Genomic DNA, 20,198 nt, shown 5'->3' on the forward strand with positions numbered 1-20,198 from the left:
AAAACTGAACATGAATAAGAATATATGGGCAGAAATGTAATTTCACAATCAAATTTTGGTGTTTTTTTTTCAAAGCCTCGCCTACATGTAATCATAACATATCTCTAATTAAAAACTAAAATAAAAAATAAATAAAAATTCACACTCCCACATTCTCTATCACTCTCTTCCTCTTTCCGTTAACTTCAAAAATAAAAAATAAAAAATAAAAAATTCACACTTTGTGTGTGCCCATATGCTAGTGTACTAATTAATTTGATTGTCAGGGTCAAGCCTTAAGACTAGTTTGTGATTGTTTAAGTTTTTATAAAAGTTAAAGTTGGGGCATTAATTGTGTTTGATAAATGCAATAAAAAACTGTTTTTTTCCCAAAATCATGGATTCAAAACAGCAGAAGCAACTCTACTCATGCTTCCCAACGTTCTCTACCTATCTCTCTCACTGTTCCTCCCCAGCTCTCTCTTGCAGTATGAGAACTCTCCATTAAGCTCGATCTCTCCCTCTCATTTGGTTCAAGCACTGTTCACCAACAAAAAGGTATTGAAATATTGGATTGGATAACTGGAAGGTAGAATTGGAATATCTGGGGTTATCTGAACTTCATAGTATCAATAGTAGATACTATGATGTATTTCAATTAACTCGAAACTGTTACACTATTATTATATATTTTACATTATTTGAACTGCCTTATTTCAATATTTTAAAGTACTTTTGTCATAATAATTATTTAGAATTGAGACTAAGTAAGACAGTTATAAGAAAAAAAGTATATGTAACAAATTGATCAATATTTTAATTGGGAAATGTTATTGACACTCCAAAAATCTCATTCTACACTCATCACAAGTGTATTTTTCTTTCCAAATATAGAAATTTGGAGTGTAAAATGAGATTTTTGGAGTACCAATAACAATTCCCTTTTAATTACCTAATTAAATTAATAATACATCTCACATGGTTTTTTGGTTATTTTACAGAGTCCCACCAAATTTGTATAAAAATTTACCAAAGACTTACTAGATCTTCATATTCTCGCAACACAGTAAAAATATTTTTGAAAAATAAGACCACCACCCTCTTTTGGGAGTTCGGTTCTCATCAGATGAATCAATACTGCTTGGTCCTGCCTGGTCATCATCACCATCAATACTATCAGACCTCAATATGTTGAAAGGTAGGTTCTCGTCAGATGCATCATGGCTTGTTCTTGCCTCATCATCGTCTCCTGCCAAACAATCCTGATGTGGGTTGAAATCATATAGGTTAGGATGCGAATCATCCATATTTTCCGTCATAAATTTGTCCCATACAAAATCAACCGCTATTTGCTTCACCTTCGCAGAATTATCTCCAGGCCCAACAGGCCCTACAAAAATCTTGATTTCATCCCCTTCTTGCCAACCGAGCACATTGTTCGATAATTGCCCCTGCCAAAGATAATGGTCTTCATAGTCACAGAAAGTTGGTACTGAGGCATATGTTATACGGGCGAGCAAAGCAGTACGCTTGGTTTTATTTCCAACGGAAATGCCAAGCGGGCAATCCTCAGGTTGTTTGTTTGAAGAGTATACACAGCACAGAGTTAACCCTTCAAAATTACTACCAACACTTTGAGGCACTACGAAAGAGACTTCATCACCCCCAAAATATCTGAACCACTCAGGAATATAATTTCCTTTGAGGAAAATGCCACCATATCCGCATGAAGTCCATCCCTATACCATGTAGAATAAGATTTGTATGAGCAACACATTGTAATGAATGCATGTTTATATATATGTACATGTTCATCTCTCATGAGAGAGAGAGAGAGAGAGAGAGAGACCTGTAGTATCTTCTTCCTAAAATCAGCAGTGAGATTTGTGCACCCTTCCATATGAATCCTTGTCATGGACTTCAATGACTTGTCCAGGCCCGGAATCTCAGTGAGTTTGGGGGAGTGATTCAGGTGTAATACTCTCATCATTAACATTTCTGAAAAATCCGGCATTTTTACAATTGCAATGCATTCATCCGCTTCCAGGAATTCTAAATTTGTTGGTAAATCAGGAATTTCCTGAAGGTTTGTGCAATTATTCAAACACAATGTTTCAAGCTTTGAAATACCACCAAGACTTGGTAGCCTACAAAAGCTATTCCTTTGAAGATCTACCGAAACAAGTTTCTCAAGTTGACCAATGGACTGGTCAATGTCAAGCAAACACTTACAGTCTTGAAGTATCAATCTCTCAAGATTTGGGATTTTTGAAAAGTCCGGTGATCGTGTTAGGTAATGGGAATGACTTAAATTAAGAAACTTCAACTTCTCAAGCCGCTGTTAGATAAAAGGAAAATTTTCAAATTCAAATAGAAGACAGAAAGCATGGTGATGGTATTTACAAAATCTAGAGGAATGAATTAATAATTAGGTTGAAGTCATAATGTACCAGATTGGAATCCTCCCAAACTCGTATGAGTTTGCTATAGCTCAGGTCAATAGCAACCATGTTTGGGTGGTCAAAATCTTTTGGTATGACCTTCAGAGGGAATCCATGCCAACACAACCATCTTAACTCTTTGGACAGATTGTTGTAACTGCCAGTGAGCTTGACGTAATTGAGTTTGAGCAATCTCAGACTCTGCATGTTTCTAAATTCTTCTGTACTGAAGCTAGCCTTGTCAGACTCTTGCAAATCTAAAGTGAGTCCTTGAACTGCTTCAGTTCCCTATTGAAAGAAAAGAACAGAAAAGAAAAAAAAAGGAACTCAGAGAAGGGTTATCTGCATGTGAAAAGATGATGTATACACAACCTATTTGAATCAAAACCATGCATTGGATGTACGAATTACAAGAGAGGTAGACAACCTAGCAGTTGTTACGGTGCCTGTGGATTAAACCCACGGTTGTGCTTAGACTTCAGATGTGATTTACAATTGTTCGGAATAGTTAGGTATCTTAGTAAGCATCTGCTTCAGGTGTTATATTTTACCTGCTGTATCTAAGAAGAGCAGAACATATTTGATATAAGATTCTGTTATTTAATTTGAAAATAATTCAAGACAATCGGTTTCTTTGATGTCTCCTAAGCTTTCTTTGCTCTGTTTCTCTTTTCATTCAACCTGTAGTATATATGGGTGTCTTTCCAATCAACTCGTTGTGCTGTATACTGTTGAAACATCCAATTTATACAATTCAATAGATGTGTGTGCTATGCATATACTCTTTATTAACTACATGCGTTTAACATAGAATTTGATTGCAAAAGTACTTACAGATTTGTTCCTCAATACGTGTATCACATCATCGTGATGCCATAACCTACTGCGTTTTCCAGGGTCATGGGATTCTAAACGCACAATTTCTCTTCCCATGTCGCGAAGCAAATCATGCATAATCAGCATGAAATCATCATTAGCAGTTACAAGGCCACGTTCTTGGAGGACACGGATTCCGACTTGTGGATATAAGTCGCAGCCATCCAATATTGTCATGACATAGTCCTTGTTCATTCCAGTAAAGAAACAAGATATATCAAGGAATATAGCCTTCAGGAGATCATCTAGGTCATCAAAGCTTATTTTAAGTCTTTTGAGAATCTCCCAATGAGGATGACTTTTCAATTTCTCCAATGCACTTTTCCATTCACTTAAGCTTTTCCCAGACAGATGAGAACCTAAAACTGCAAGTGCTAGCGGCAAACCTCCACAGTAGTCAGCAGCTTTTATTGCGAGTTCAAAATACCCTTCATCAGGATGGTTCTTTCCAAAGGCATGCCAACTAAGTAGCTGAACACCTTCTTCTATATTCATTGCTGGCAGATTATATATCATATCCACTCCAAGAATCTTTAGCAAATGTTCATCTCTTGTGGTTATAATAATTCTACTCCCAGCGCCAAACGAGTCATGCCTTATAGCTAATGCTTCTAACTGTTTCACAAGGTCTATACCATCAAGTATGACAAGTACCCTTCGGTTGCCAAGTCTTTTTTCTATCTCCTTGATCCCTTGATCGACACTGCTTACCTTTCTGTGGGCTGGTTTCAGGATATCAAAAAGAAGTTGCTCCTGCAACTTAACCAACTTCCTTTCTGTCATATTTTGGAGGAAGCTTTTACCTTCAAACATATCCTCATATTTGTTGAAAATGATTTTGGCAAGGGTTGTTTTACCCAGTCCACCCATCCCCCAAATTCCAATTATCTTAACATCATTTGATCCTCCAACATCTAAATAATTACTGATTTCTTGCACCCGAGAATCTAGTCCAACCAGATTGGCAGCTACCTCTAAGCATGGGCTGCGATCCAAGACTCTGATGATCTCTGTGACAATTTTCCTGATTAACTTTCCATCATACCTGGTTGTCAAAAGTCCAAATGAAGCAAAAGTGAGATTTATTATATAAACTGCAACATTAAGATGTGGATGTGTTTGTTCAACTACAACCTTTCAGAATCTGACGATTCAAATTATCCAAATACCATCAAATTTTGAAGCTCTGCATTGCAATGTGTAAAATCAAGTTTTACTCGGGCCATTTCGAATTGCTAATGTAGGAAGCAATTCTGTTCATGAACAGAAGCGCTTTGTATCGACACACGTTAACATTTGCACTAAAAATCCAAATTCCTGGAAAAGCGTCTGACATGCACTTCCCCAGAAACCGAGTCTACGACTCAAAAACACTTCCAATTTCTTTCTGCAAAAGCGCTTTTGACTGTCTCGTTTTATCCCTTCGACGCAATCCCAAATAAGCATCGTTCTATTGTTTCTTGATATGGTTTTTACACATACATCTTTTTTAAATGTGTAAAAAAAATGGATTGCGAATTTGAAAACATAAAAATAAAGAAAAGGAAATAAGACAGTAATTATTTACCCATGGGGGTCTCTAACCAAAACACCAGCCAAATTTGTAGCTTCAGTAAGGGTGTTTCTCCATAGCTGCAACTTTTCTTTGTCATCATGTAACCGCTGTTCGTGAATCAGAAATGCTTCTGCAAAAATAGCGGTCTGATTCCTGACATCTGAAGGATCGACATCAAAGAATATTGGAAAAACAATTTGACCCAGTTTTCTTCTGCACTCCATGATCTTCACAAGCTCGTCAAGACACCAACTTGACTCCGCATACCTCCTTGAGAAGACGATGACAGCGATTTTAGACTCTTCGATTGCTCGAGTCAGTGGGAGGTCCAGACTTTTCCCTCTTCTTAATTGGTCGTCGATAAAGACGTTGACTCCGGCGTCTTTCAACGCGAAGTAGAGGTGGTCCGTGAAGTTCTTGCGTGTGTCTTCACCTCGAAAGCTCAAGAACACATCGTACTTCCAATTTTTTGAGGAGGAAGACGAGGATGAAGAGAAGGTATCCATCAATTGTTCCTCCACTCCTTCGTTTCTTGGCAGAGGGTTTGAGTTCGCACAGATGGATATCGTACTTCCAATTTTTTGAGGAGGAAGACGAGGATGAAGCGAAGGTATCCATCAATTGTTCCAGCACTCCTTCGTTTCTTGACAGAGGGTTTAAGTTCCTGCACTCATTCGTTTCGTGGCAGGAGGATTCCCTCCCAATGGACCTACATCTCAGTTGATCGTGTATTGGCTGGTCAGTTTTAATTATTTGTGTTTAATTTAAAATAATAAAATTAAATAATTTCTGACCGTACGATACCGATAAACAATTAAGATATGAGTAAATTGTACAAATGGTCCCTCAACTTTAATCAAATTGGAGCAATGGTCCCTCAACTAAAAATCCATTACCATTGGTCCCTGAACTTTAATTCAAGTGGAGAAATGGTCCTTTAACTTTAACCCAATTGTAACAATAGTCCTTCCAATATAACTCGTTTTGACAAATTTTTTGACATAGTTGACGAAAAGAACCATAATTATACACTTTGATGAGTTAAGGGACCCTAATTATATAAATGGTTATTCCAACATAGCTTATTTTGACAATATTTTGACAAAATTGATGAAAAGGACTATAGATACACATTTTGATAAGTTGAGGGATCAATGGTAATGAATTTTTAGTTGAGGGACCATTGCTCCAATTTGATTAAAGTTGAGGGACCATTTGTACAATTTACTCTTAAGATATAGACCGATACACGATAAATTATTGTAAATATTTTCTTTATTTAATTGCTTATTTTATTTTGCAGGTTGTTGTTTGTTGATCTTTGAGAGCACTGTAGCAATTCAATGATGGAGACGCCACCCGGAGGACTGCCATTATGGATTAAATTTGCAGAATGAGATTTTTATGGATTTAAACCTACAATTTGTGCACTTTGCTGTTTAAAGACCTATGATAAACGACTCAAAAAGAAATTGGAGCAATCCATATTCAGAGTTCTACACCCTAAATTTACAAAAGCATCTTGAGCTCTGTTTTGAGCAGTCTAATATGCCGCAAGAGCTTTCAGTGGAGGAAAAGCTCTCTAAATTGTGGGAATCAACTGAGTTATACATAGAAATAACCAATGAAGGATTTCAGATTCAAGCATTGAGCTGTGGGAAATGCTTTGAAGATCAAGATGAGATTGGTGCAGAAATTGTGGAGCAATCTGCCAATTGTCCACGCCCAAGGGAGGAAACAGCCCTCGATGATTCTGAAATTTCTCCGGACCTGCTTTGACTGAAGTCCATATGGCATCCCATGCCCAATCAAGAGGCTGCAAAGAAACCAAGCAAGCTGCCGGAACTCATCATAACTGACATGTTGCACAGGGTTGTTCACAACAAATCAGAATCTGGAAATTCACATGACAGTGCACATACACAACCCATCAAATTTAAAGCAAATCTGGGCAGGTCCATTCAGCAAGCTACATTCTACAATGGGAAGAAGAACAAGCCTAACAGCAGCCCAATCTTTCTCCAAGACATTCGACCTATACAGAAATTGTGGGTGTTAAATACAAGATTTAAGTCAGTTCGGCAAAGACGTAAACCATTCTGCAGGGGACTCTATTTAATCACAATGACTCATTCACATATAAGGGCAATTATAAAGAATTCAATCACTGATCAACATCAACTCACTCCGTACCTACAATTAACCTCTGATGCTGCAAAAGAGTGGTTGATTCTAAAAGAACAAATCACATGATCACCACATTCATTCCAATCCGTCTAGCTATAGACGTTAAATAAAGCGCTAATTGGGAGGCAACCCAATCTTTCTAACTTTTTTCTTCTCATTTCGTTTATTTTATTTTCCTTTTTTTATTCCTAATTACAGAAAAAAAAAAATTCAGAAACTTGAACAAAAAAAAAATGCAGCTTTAAATTCTTGTTATTTTTTTTACTTATCTAGTTATGTTTTTTATTAGTGATTACAGGCTGCATTCGGAACTGATTCTCTCAACTACTCGTGGATTCATACATTCAAATAATCGGGGATCCAGGTGTGCAGAAGAGTCCACATATTGCAGATCAAGTTTCATGCAAAATTTTGCTCAGCATTCATCATCAGGAAACATGCACAAACACAAAGGAAAATTATGAGCATGTAGAGATCATATTCATATACGGTTACACAGGCCCACATCATACAGTTCATTATATTCAGCAATTTTAAACCAACATACGCATATAGCACATTCACAGATCAAGCTGGTTCCTGCTCGAATGTGAAACACAAGAAGATGGGGCAGATACATACCTTATAATCTCGGATCCGCAGGTCTTTGATATCTCCGCTCCCAATTTTGACCGTTGGATCCACGATTTTATGTCATTCCTTCATTTTTCATGTTCTCTTCAGTTAACAAACGAGGCTACTACCATATGACACAAACATGGAAGAGAGTTAGTATCGATTTTACTCTGATTCTAAATCACAAGAAGAAATTGAGAAGACATGGAGAAAAGGATGGCTGCATTCTACCTCTGTGGTGTCGGAATGGTACAGGAAATCTGTGGAGGTGATGAACAAAGATGAAAGAACAGGGGCAGGGGAGAAGTCGAGTTTAAGTTTGGGGGTTGTGGCTCGGATCTGAGAGTTTTAGGGAAGAAGATTTGGTTTTGATTGCAGCAACCAAGGTGTTTATGGAAGGAAGAGTCTGGATAAATGAAGAGAGAGAGGAGCGGCTCTGGGCTCGAAGCTAGTGAGCAAAGGCGAGCTCTCCAACCGCAGCTTGTCGGAAGTTAGAGAGAGATCTGAAACTTGGTTTATCTACGTGCGCGCGCCTTTGGTACTCCTCCGAGGTCAAGAGTTCAAACCCAGCGCCAGGCACATTTTCTTTGTTTTTACTGCGCCTTGTCTCCAGCTCCAGGTCCAAAGTTCGAACTATTCCAGGTGTGTCCAATCCTTTTTTTTTTTTTTTTTTTTTAAATTTTGTCTTTTATTTGTTATTTTATATTTTCTTTTTCTGTTTTTATTTTTCCTTTCCTAGTTTATTTTGTTTGTCTTTGCTCGATGTTTTTCTTTTATTTTCCACACCTTAAGGACAATGTATGATTTAAGTTTGGGGTGGGAAATAAGAAATTTTATATTTTTAATTTTTGAGTCAAATAAAAAATTTTCATTCTTTTTAAGTTAATATCCATAGATTATTTTAAATGTTAGAACTAATGGACATGGTGAAGGTTGATCTCACAATAGTCTTTTCTATTTATCGTTGCTTAGACACTAATTCATGAGTTATACTTTTAAAAATTTGCACGTTCACATCAACATGGTTTGTAGGGAGTGAGATTGAAATACTTACTTTTAGTCTAAGTTTGATTTTAATTTTTGTTTCAAGTAAAGTTAGTTATTGTTATAAATAAATTAATAATTGTTTCACCCGAGACTTTACTTAGTAACCGGGCCAGTCTTGCCTAATCAACAGTGATTCTCGTGTCAAACAGTCGAGTCTTGGCATGGGGCAGGGTGGTTAGTTGGTTTCGAATGAACTAGCATTACACGACCACTACTATTACTATTGAAAAATAAATTGAAAAGAAGGAAAAAATAAAGGAAAAAATAAAAAAATATATATAAAGTTAGTATGTGTAGAATAAAAGGACGAGAGGTAAATGTTTGAGTCGAGTCTCCTTAACCATATTGGTTCACTCCACACCAAAGGAATTTCATGAATTCTTTTCTAATTGATTCTAAATGGCTTAGACTCTGTAGTGGGATTAGTTGGAACTTTTGAAAAGATGTTCTAATTTTTAACATTTTCTATGGATTGCAACTTGAAGGTGAAAATTTGTCTTAGTTAATTTTTGTATAAGTTTCTAGTTTGTTAGTTTTTATTTTTATTTTTTGAGTTTTGTTTTGCTTGAGGACAAGCACAAAGCTAAGTTTGGGGGTATTTGATGAGTCACTTTTATACTATATATTTTACCCTAATCTTAGATATAATTTATTGGTTATTTTGGTTGAATTTTGATACTTTGTTATATATTTCCAATGTAGGACACTCGACTTCCTTTGGAGCATAAAGTGATCAAACGGATGAATTTTGGAGTGATTCCAATTAGAGGATGTTCGTGTGCCTTTCAAGATGATTGTATCAAAATTCCAGATTTTTCTACCAAACCGTTTGACCATGGTGATAAAAAGAAGACCCAGCGAGCAGCTTTTCCAAATTAACATTTCTGGATATTTTGGGTATTTTGGAGGTCAAAATGGCATATTTTGAGGAAGATTCCCTCAGAGGATTTGTAGGGGACGTCTCAAGCTTTCAAAATATACCTTTTGGGACCAAATCAGAGTTTATTTGGTCAGTCAAAAATGTGATTTTCTGAGAACTCCGAATTCTAGTTCAAATAGGAAACCTTTTATTTTTTGTTTTATTATTTTATTAGGTTTCCTAGTTTCATTCCAATACCTTTTAGGGTTTTATTTTGTAGTAGTATAAATAAGGTTTTTTAGCTATTAGGAATAGGAGGAACACAACATAGGGAGAACACACGCACACTATTTTGGAGGATTGAAGTTTATTTTCAAGGTGTTGTCTTTCAATGTTCTTAATAATATTTTGTTTTATGTTTGTTAATAACTAGTTTTGTTTGCTAGGGGTGAGACCACGAGCCTTAGCAAGAATATGTAGTCTCTTTCTAATTTGCTTATGATATTATGCATGCAAGTTTTGAGTTATTAATCACTGTGCTTGAAACTATCTAATTGTCTTGATGATTGGCCACCATTAGGATCTTTAGAAAAGTAATTTAATGCAATTTTGGTGGAGGGCTGTCCCTGAAATTGGCGCTGGCTTCTTGTGGTTAATATGTGTAACTACTTAGGATGGACGACACGTCTTATGAGTTATATGGTTTTTCAAAAGGTTTTCACAAAACTTAATGAGTCTTGCATGTTCATATTCGATCTGGACGCCACAGACGGGTTGCATGTTAGATATACGTTCTATGTTGAGGGTTCCAAGTAGGGCATACTTTAGGAAAACCTAACCTTCAAAATATGCATGTGTAATTCATAAGTAATTGGCAAAACTATGTAGGATTGTTTAGGTGACGACGGAACCCTAGCACTCAAATTTATTTTTCAAAACTATTTTCTTTTAATTACTTTACCTTGCAATTTATTTCATTGTTTTTAATTAAATTCGTTTTTAATATTTTAGGTCATAAAATCAACCTTTTGCAAACTTTGTTTTCAAATAATTAATTAAGATTTGGTTTTAACATAGATTATTCATTCAATCCCTATGGAGAACGACTTTGTTTGAGCTGTTATACTACGACAACCTTGTACCCTTACAAGTATTTTTAAGTGTCTTTATCCATACTTTTGCAGGTGGTAAAATGTCTATCATCTGCCCCTCTTAATGTAGATAATATCGTTTGTTAAAAAAATAATAAATAAAAATGACATTACGGTACCTAAGAACGAATGAAGTGATACTTTGCTTGCTATACATGGATATGCGTGCTATAAGAAACATTCATTTGCAGATCGTATAGTGTCATCAATATTATACTCATAGTTTCAAGTAATCAGTCAACTCCATGCGTGAAAAACACAGAAAAAGGAAAATAGAATACTTGAGCATTTGGTAGGAATAGCAAACTTGTGAAAAAAATGCTAAATCGTCTTACAAATTCAATCGTCAAACGTTATACTGTAACCCAAGACAAAGATAAAGCATATAGTTTGTTTATGAATCAAAACGAAGTGTTGCCATAATGTGCGACTGAAAAAATGCTTCTTAATGCTGTCTTGCAAAAGATATTGCAGTATTTACCATCGCAATCTTACTAAATAGAAGCATAAATTGACATGATCCCTTCCTAATTTTGTAATAGAAATTCTAACACAGAATACTAGGCTCTAAAGTCTTGACTTATCTTTGGCATAAATACGTATGTTGGAAGGGAAATTCGCACTATTCATCTTGATGATAGAAATGGTCTTCGATGTTAACTTATTAACTCTTTTGCCATTGTGTGTTTCATTGTGGGCTCAGCCGGGTGGGGCTGCTCTATTTGGGCCCCGTGTTCAGCTTTCAAGTTGTTGGGCTAGGTTCCTAATTGTGAAATCACGTTTTAGCCCTCTTGAGTCCAAATCCAACGGAATAGATTGGGGCATTTTTGGTCAACATCCATTTTGGTGGGGGGGAGTGGGGTTAGGTGAGAGTAGAGGTGTAATTTTTTGCCAAATTACCATACCAACTAAATTACCAATCGTACCATACCAAAGTTGTGCAAAAAAAATTATACCATTGGTAATGTTACGGCATTTGTACCATACCATACCATACATTTTTGGTACGGTAATGGTATTCAAAACCATTACCAGTGGTATACAATAACGTACCACTACTATTAATATTATATCATTTATTTATTCATTCATATATAATTAGGTATTATTATCATTAGGGTAAAAGACTGTTTATTACCATCATGTTTCGTGATTTTCAACATTTAGTACATCAAGTTTTTTTTCGTCTCAGAGTCATACCTAAAGTGTAAATTTTGGGACAGTCTCATACATCCGTTAGTCAAACTGTTAAGTCTCCTGTTAACTGTAACGTGGCGCCTATGTGGATAATGACTAGGCTCCACATGTCATCCACGTGGAAATTAAAAATAAATTTCTTCTTCTTCCTCCTTCATTCTTCTTCTTCCTCCGAATCTGCAACTTTTTTTTTCTTCTTCTTCCTTCCTCCTTCCTTCCCCTTCTTCTCCTTCTTCCTTCTTCTTCCTTCTCCTTCTTCTTCTTCTTCTTCTTCTTCTTCTTCCTCCGAATCTGGGGAAGATGAAGTTTTTTTTCTTTTCTTCTTCCTCCTTCTTCCTTCTTCTTCCTTCTCCTTCCTCCTTCTTCCTTCTTCCTTCGTCTTCTTCTTCTTCTTCTTCTTCTTCTTCTTCCTCCAAATCTGGGTTGCAGATTCGGGGGTTTTTTTTTTCTTCTTCTTCTTCCTCCGAATTTGTAACTTTTTTTTTCTTCACCTTCTTCTTCCTTCTCCTTCTCATTCTTCTTCTTCTTCTTCTTCTTCTTCCTCCGAATCTGGGTTGCAGATTCGGTTTTTTTTTTCTTCTTCTTCCTTCTTCTTCTTCCTCTTCTTCTTTTTCTGCAACTTTTTTTTGTTTCCTTCACCTTCTTCCTTCCTCCTTCTTCATTCCCCTTCTTCTCCATTCTCTTTATTCTTCTTCTTCTTCTTCTTCCTCCGAATCTAGGTTGCAGATTCGGTTTTTTTTTTTTCTTCCTTCTTCTTCTTCTTCTTCTTTTTCTGCAACTTTTTTTTGTTTCCTTCACCTTCTTCCTTCCCCTTCTTCTCCATTCTCCTTCTTCTTCTTCTTCTTCTTCTTCTTCTCATTCCTCCGAATCTGGGGAAGATGAAGTTTTTTTTCTTTTCTTTTTCCTCTGAATCTAGGTTGCAGATTCAGTTTGTTTGTTTTTTTTCTTCTTCTTCTTCTTCTTCTTCCTCTGAATCTGCAACTTTTTTTTTTCTTCACCTTCTTCTTTCCTCCTTCTTCCTTCCCCTTCTTCTCCTTCTTCCTTTTCCTTCTTATTCCTCCGAATCTGGGGAAGATGAAGGTTATTTATTTATTTATTTTTAATTCTTTTAATTTTTTAATATATATATATGACACACCCCGTCCCGAAGGAGGGCATGCTGGCCGTCACGTGAGAGTGACGTGACCATTTGCACAGTACGGAAGCTTTAAGATACAATTTATAAGTTGATACACCCGAAGGTGAGTCCTAATTTTGTCCAATCTGTCAGAACACCGTCGAATTCCTCGTAGTCACCACACCTTTGTGATTCCTGAACCTGGAGGGGCGCAAAACCAAAATTGAGTGGGTCAGTAAAACAATTCTTTTCCAAATCCAAACATTTCTCAAAACGTTGTAACCCCTCTCCGTAAAACCTGTATACTTTCCCAGAAATGTAAAATATAAATATACATATATATTCTCAAACTTCATTTTTACTATCTCAACATTTTTCTTTATCAATCATGCCATGCCATGTCTAATTCAACAGTTAAGTATGGATGCATCAACAATAATCATATCAGGTGCAAGAAAGTAATCAACCGGAGGCCCTCTAATAGCCATGTACGGTTGAACCTAGAGCTCAAAATCTATCACTCTCACTCTGCCGGAGTCACCTCTGTGACCTGTCCGGCCTTCTGCACACAAGTTACGCTCTAGTGCTTTCTCATCAATCATCTGTGCACATAATCTAAGGTCACCCACCAGTCGAAATCTCACTAACACTCTTCGACTGACCCGTCGCACCCACTCCGCGTGGACTGTGCGACCAGCATCTACTTGGATCCAAAACGAGCGTGCGATGCGGTGAATACTATAAGCACTAAACTATGGTGCAGGATTTGAGCTCAATATATATATCAACATCATCATAACAGTATTTAAATACTCACCTGATACTCACCTGTGCGTCCGCCGCACCAATTCATACATATGCATCATATATCAATTCATATCATTTCATGCATGGCAATTCGATTCACATTTCTATATATATTTCATATACTTCTATGCATGATCTTTCAATTCACGTTTTCATATCATTCTATATACCTTTCATTTGAAACATAATTTCATTCTAATTCAATTTCTGGGAAAGCGTCAAGTATATATATATACGGAAAACAAAACTGCCCACTCACCTGGAGTTCGCCCTACAACTCCCTAGCACAATACGCCAAGGCGTCATGACGATCGGCGCCTAAAACAATAATCAATTCCAACCTCAGAATTCATATCGATAGAACATATAACTTATATAAAATACGTCACTACGTAGATCGATCCGGAAGATCCACCACTCAGATTTTAAATCTATAACTTCCAAAGGTCCACAATATATCTCTAGGATAACATCCTAAAATTTCATTACCATCCAACGGTCGGATCTCCGTCAATTTCCAAAACTAAGTGACGGTTAACATTTTATTTTATGAACTTACAACTCCAATTCCGGAAGATCCGTAACTCGGATTCCCAATCCGTAAGTTCCAATAATCCTCAAACATTACGTATTGCAACGTATTAAAGTTTGGTAACGATCCAACGGTCGGATCATCAATTCACATTTTCACCTAATGCGAAAACTATAAAACGTTATTTGAACACCTAACCAACAATCCTTAATAACTTTCTCATACGGTGCTCAATTTGGGTATATGAATATACCATAGTGATCTACTCGACGTCACGGACGTCGACATATTTTTAAAATAATTTTTTTACTGTAGCACGCGCCCCCACGCGCCAAGGAAGGCACGGGTCCACGCGCGCCCACGCGCACCTTCTTCCTCGCGGGTTCGCCGGACTGGTTTTTCCGGTGGCCGGAAAACTGGGGAATTTTCAAATGCTTCGTTCTCCTTCGTTTCTCAACCATTTTCTTCGTATAATATATCAATTTAAAGCCCTCAACATGTAGAATCACAATATACTACTTTTAAGCTTCAAAAACAACTAAATCTCACCGGAAAAATCCAAGCAAAACCGGCCAAACTTAACCCTCGTGATCCCGACGTCCAAATCCTTCCAACGAAGCACTCCGAGCTTCCTTGGGACCTCACTAAGCTCACTATGAGCTTGGATTGTCCTAAAAATCAACCAATTCAAAGCTCATGAACAGTACACATTCACGGCAACTTTAGAAACTAGGGTTTTCGAAGTGAAACTTACCTTAAACTGGTACCTACGTGATCGTGGAGTCCTCAGGAGTGCAATGGTGGTTTTAAATCCGGCGTTGGTAATAGTTTTAGGTGGTTTTGATGGTTGCCCGTGTGTTCGAGAGGGTGAGAGAGAGAGAGTGAGGTCTGAGGAAGAGAAAGAGAGTATGAAGGACAGTATACGGGAAATGGGGAGGGAAATAAGGAATGGGGATCCCACGTGGTCCTTTTCCAATCCCCAACTCTAAACCACAAAATTTTAACATAAAAATCTAAGTTCCATCCTTATTAAATTCCATTTTATTTTCAAAACTTAGGAACCTAGATAATTATCAACTTGAGCTTCACATACTTAGTATTTCTTAAGGGCAATTTCGTCCATTCACAGCCACGAATGTAATATTTTGGAACGGGCTGTGACATATATATATATATAATTTTTTTTAATTTTATAAATAATTTATTTTTAATTTTATAAATAATTTATTTTTAATTTTATAAATAATTTATTTTTAATTTCCACGTAGATGACATGTGGTGCCCAGTCATTGTCTACATGGGTGCCACGTCACAGTTAACGGGAGAAGATGAAGTTTTTTTTTTCTTCTTCCTCTTTCTTCCTCCTTCTTCCTTCTCCTTCCTCCTTCTTCCTTCCTCTTCTTCTTCTTCTTTTTCTTCTTCTTCCTCCGAATCTGGGTTGCAGATTCCCTTTTTTTTTTTTTTTTTTTCCTTCTCCTTCTTCCTCCTTCTTCTTCCTTCTTCTTCTTTTTCTTCCTTCGAATCTACATTTTTTTTTCTTCTTCCTCATTCTTCTCCTTCTTCCTTCCTCCTCCATTTTCTTCTTCCTCTGAATCTGGGGAAGATGAAGGTTTTTTTTTTTTTTTTTTTTTTTTTTTTTTTTTAATATATATATATATATATATATTTTATTTTATAAATAATTTATTTTTAATTTCCACGTAGATGACATGTGGTGCCCAGTAATTGTCCACATGGGTGCCACGTCACAGTTAACAGGAGACTTAACAATTTGACTAACGAATGTATGCGACTGTCCCAAAATTTACACTTTAGGTATGACTCTGAGACGAAAAAAACTTGATATATTAAATGTTGAAAACCATGAAACATGAGGGTAGTAAACAGTCTTTTACCCTTATAATTATATATGCACTTTATATTTTTTTTTTCATAGCCATTTATCCAATAATCTCACCCTCTAACTTCTACTTTCCCAATAAAAAAACCTAAGCCTTCTTCTATTGTGACTCTTCATCTTTTCACTTATCTAGCCACCGACTTCATCTCTGCTGCTCTAGTTCTGGCAACTCTCTCTCTCTCTCCAGAGTCCATCTCATCTTCTCCTTCATCAAATTGTGATGTCTTTCTCTTTGGCTTCGTCTATCAAGTTAATTTTTGTACAATTTTAAAGAATATAGAGATGGAATTTAGGTATCTTTGTACTTTTTTTTAGGGATATTGGGTTCTTTCAACAATTCTTCCATCTATTTACTTCTTGTTTCTTAAATGAATCTCTATAAAATTATCATAATTAAATAAAAAAGTTTTAGAAACCCAAAGGGAGTGGCCAAAACACGTTTGAGCCTTGAATTAGGTTAGGAAAAAAAAATCAAATTTTGGCCCAAAACAAAGTGGTAATTACCATTACCATATCATTCCAACCAAAGTATTTGACATGCCGAAATTCGGTATACCGAAAGTTTGGCATAGTAATGATAATAGATTTTGTCATACCAAAAGTTTGGTATGGTAATTGAGTCAGAATCTTGAACAGAGCCTACAAGATTTCATCTTTCTTTCTTCAGCCCTTTTGTTCTCTCCCGACTCTCTCTCCTCGCGACTAACGACTCACTTCATATCTCATGATTCTCTCTTTGCGACTCACAATGGCTTTTCCGATGAATTTTCGGTCAATTCTAGAGAAACTAGGATGATGTGGCTCCAAATCATCACCAATCGAAGGTAATTTGTATAAGATTAATCCTCAAATTTTGAATTTTTGTTTTCTTTCCCAACACTATCTGTTCGGGCAGGAATTTCACTAGGAAAGGTCTCTGGCTCAAACACATAGCTCCCTGAGGAGTTCGCACTTTGGTTGGCTATCGGACTCTCGGTCGCTTGTCGGGCTGCAAGAAGAAGACAGAGTTAGTTCTGAAATGTGCATTTGTCAGGCCTTAGGTGTAGGCCGTGAGGCTTGTAATCAAAACTAACTACAATGAGTGTATTTAAGCTGATTACTTGTGCCCCAAGTTATTCTAACTTCTCATTATCAAAGGATTGTCGTTGATGGGTTAAGTCCACATTAAGTTATTTTCTATGCCTTGAGATCAAGGACTTTTATTTATCTTGTATGCTTTAAAGGGTGGAGGTCCAGATCTGATCAAAACATGAGTTTCATTTACTTTTACGATAGTAAAAGTACTAAGTGAACCAGATCTGAGAGTTAATGGAACTTTGGATCATCAAGAGACCGAAAATGACTTGCATATCTACTGAGGGATATATTATAACATCAGATCTATTAATGGAAAGGCAAAAACAAAGAGAGTCGGGCAAGATTTCACCTTGTTGGGCAAGGTTAAAACGTCTTGCGGTCTTTTCTTTTGGCAGTTACAAAAGGATTGAGTACTAAAAGAGATGACCGGAAAAAGTTTACATATGAGAGATCGATACTACAACATTTAGGAAAAATGTAGTATAGCTTTTACATAGACAAAAGATGTCTTTCTAAGGAAGTCTAAAGCTAAAAGGGTGCAGAGTCTGGAGAAAGCACGACTTTCTGGGTATTTGCTTGGCTGAGAGACAAGTTGTATGTTTGTTTGTTTGATTGGTTGAGTGTCCTTGTATCTATGCCCTCTTCCCCCTTTTATAAACGAATTGGCCTAACTGTGTTGTTTCTGCTCTTGCCCGAAAGTAACCGAATGATAGTGAGTCATCAGCATTTTTAAGTGTTTGCCATCCAAAAAGCACATTTGGGCCGAGAGTTAGTGAATTTCCATCGGTTGTCACTTCTTGTAAGCAACTAGCCTTTGCATTAATGGGGGAGTGCCAACTGGTCTTGGAGATAGATGATTTGGGTTTGATTCTGGGCTTCAGGCAAAACCTTCTTTATTGAACTCTCTTGGGCTTTCCTTCCTGAAAGCCTAAAGTTTAAATATTAACCCAAACAGTGCCTTCTTCAATCGTTGTTAAGCTTGCAGATCGAGGTGTAAATAATGATTGAACAGTCGTCGCATGTGCACGCCTTCTCTCGGGACTTGCGCTAATTAAAATAGCCGTTACACTTTAAACTCTTATGCTAACCCACGAATCTAATCTCCAAGTTAACTGTTCACTATAAATTCCCCCGTTGACCACTTGCTTAAGCATCCCAGTACCTTCAAGCTTTCAATATTATATATACTAAAGCGCAATCGGAAAAAAACTGTTCCTAAGCACAAGTTTTATAGTTCAATTTCTATCTTGCGTTTTCTCAGTTGCACAGTGAAAAGACGAAAAAGGGCATGGGATACATGTTGCCTTTGTATGATAGTGCGCTGTCGTTGCCTTCTTACATGTGCTTTCCTCCTCTTTCAACTCTTTTCGATATTTTCAAACACTTTAAACGACAAAACTGATAAATCTAGTCAGCAATCCAAGTCAAGGATTCTGCCAACTCAGCAATTTGTCTCCTCTCTAATTGAAATTCAAGTTCCCGCCATTCCAAACTGTTCCAGCCCTTTGAATATTAGTCAAAGCTTATCATAACCTTAGAAACCATAGTATATCTTTATCTATTGAAATCTGATATATGTTTTGTATTTTGAATATTTGTATAGATAACAAATATGTAACAAACTCTTGTATTAAAACTCTATATAAATGAAGTCAAAGCCTCACTCATATTCCTTGAGTTGAGCTTACGGAATTTGATTCACAAACCCATACTATGGACCACACTACTGCTAGCTCATTGTGAGGCTAAGTCTACCCCTCTTAATGTAGATAATATCATTTGTTAAAAAAAATTAAATAAAAATGACATTACAGTACCTAAGAACGAATGAAGTGATACTTTGCTTGCTATACATGGATATGCGTGCTATAAGAAACATTCATTTGCAGATCGTATTGTGTCATCAATATTATACTCATAGTTTCAAGTCAGTCAACTTCATGCATGAAAAACATAGAAAAAGGAAAAAAGAATACTTGAGCATTTGGCAAGAATAGCAAACTTGTGAAAAAAAAATGCTAAATCGTCTTACAAATTTAATCGTCAAACGTTATACTGTAACCCAAGACAAAGACAAAGCATATAGTTTGTTTATGAATCAAAACGAAGTGCTACCATAATGTGTGACTGAAAAAATGCTTCTTAATGCGGTCTTGCAAGAGATATTGTGGTATTTACCATCGCAATCTTACTAAATACAACTATAAATTGACAGGATCCCTTCCTAGTTTTGTAATAATAATTCTAACACAGAATACTAGGTCCAAAGTCTTGACTTATCTTTGGCATAAATACACATGTTGGAAGGGAAATTCACACTATTCATCTTGATGATAGAAATGGTCTTCGATGTTAACTTATTAACTCTTTTGCCATTGTGTGTTTCATTGTGGGCTCACCTGGGTTGGGATGCTCTATTTGGGCCCCGTGTTCAGCTTTCAAGTTGTTGGGCTGGGTTCCTAATTGTGAAATGACACTTTAGCCCTCTTGATTCCAAATCCAACAGAATAGATTGGAATATTTTTGGTCATCATCCATTTTGGAGGTGGGGGTAGGGTTAGGTAAGAGTAAGGGTGGAATTTTTTGCCAAATTACCATACTAACTGAATTACCAATCGTACCATACCAAAGTTGTGCAAAAAAAATTTACCATTGGTAATGGTACGACATTCGTACTGTACCATACATTTTTGGTACATTAATTGTATTCAAAATCATTACCAGTGGTATACCATACTGTACCACTACTATTAATATTATATCATTTATTTAATCATTTATATATAATTAGGTATTATTATCATTATATATGCACTTCATATTTTTTTCCTAGTCATTTATCCAATCATCTCACCCTC

At 36.5% G+C, this 20,198-nt stretch overlaps 1 protein-coding gene and 1 long non-coding RNA gene across 2 annotated transcripts in view; both read right to left on the reverse strand.

Moving 5' to 3' along the window:
• Positions 1 to 921: 921 nt before the first annotated feature.
• The window catches only part of LOC126588980 (disease resistance protein RPV1-like), a 107,672-nt gene continuing 88,395 nt past the window's right edge, over positions 922 to 20,198 (reverse strand). Inside the window, exons 5-6 of the mRNA XM_050254149.1 lie at positions 1,829 to 1,951; positions 922 to 1,718 (exon numbers count right to left, since the gene is read on the reverse strand). Of these exons, the coding sequence (XP_050110106.1) occupies positions 1,020 to 1,718; positions 1,829 to 1,951 (822 nt within the window). The 3' untranslated portion in view covers positions 922 to 1,019. The remainder of the gene's footprint in view (positions 1,719 to 1,828; positions 1,952 to 20,198) is intronic.
• Positions 6,283 to 8,221, reverse strand: LOC126589201 (uncharacterized). The gene is made up of 3 exons (XR_007611762.1): positions 7,885 to 8,221; positions 7,660 to 7,777; positions 6,283 to 6,886 (listed from the first exon to the last, which is right to left on the reverse strand). It is a non-coding gene; the product is annotated as an uncharacterized LOC126589201 (long non-coding RNA).

The sequence above is a fragment of the Malus sylvestris genome, chromosome 2 (assembly GCF_916048215.2).
Source record: "Malus sylvestris chromosome 2, drMalSylv7.2, whole genome shotgun sequence".
In the NCBI taxonomy this organism is placed as follows: domain Eukaryota; kingdom Viridiplantae; phylum Streptophyta; class Magnoliopsida; order Rosales; family Rosaceae; genus Malus; species Malus sylvestris.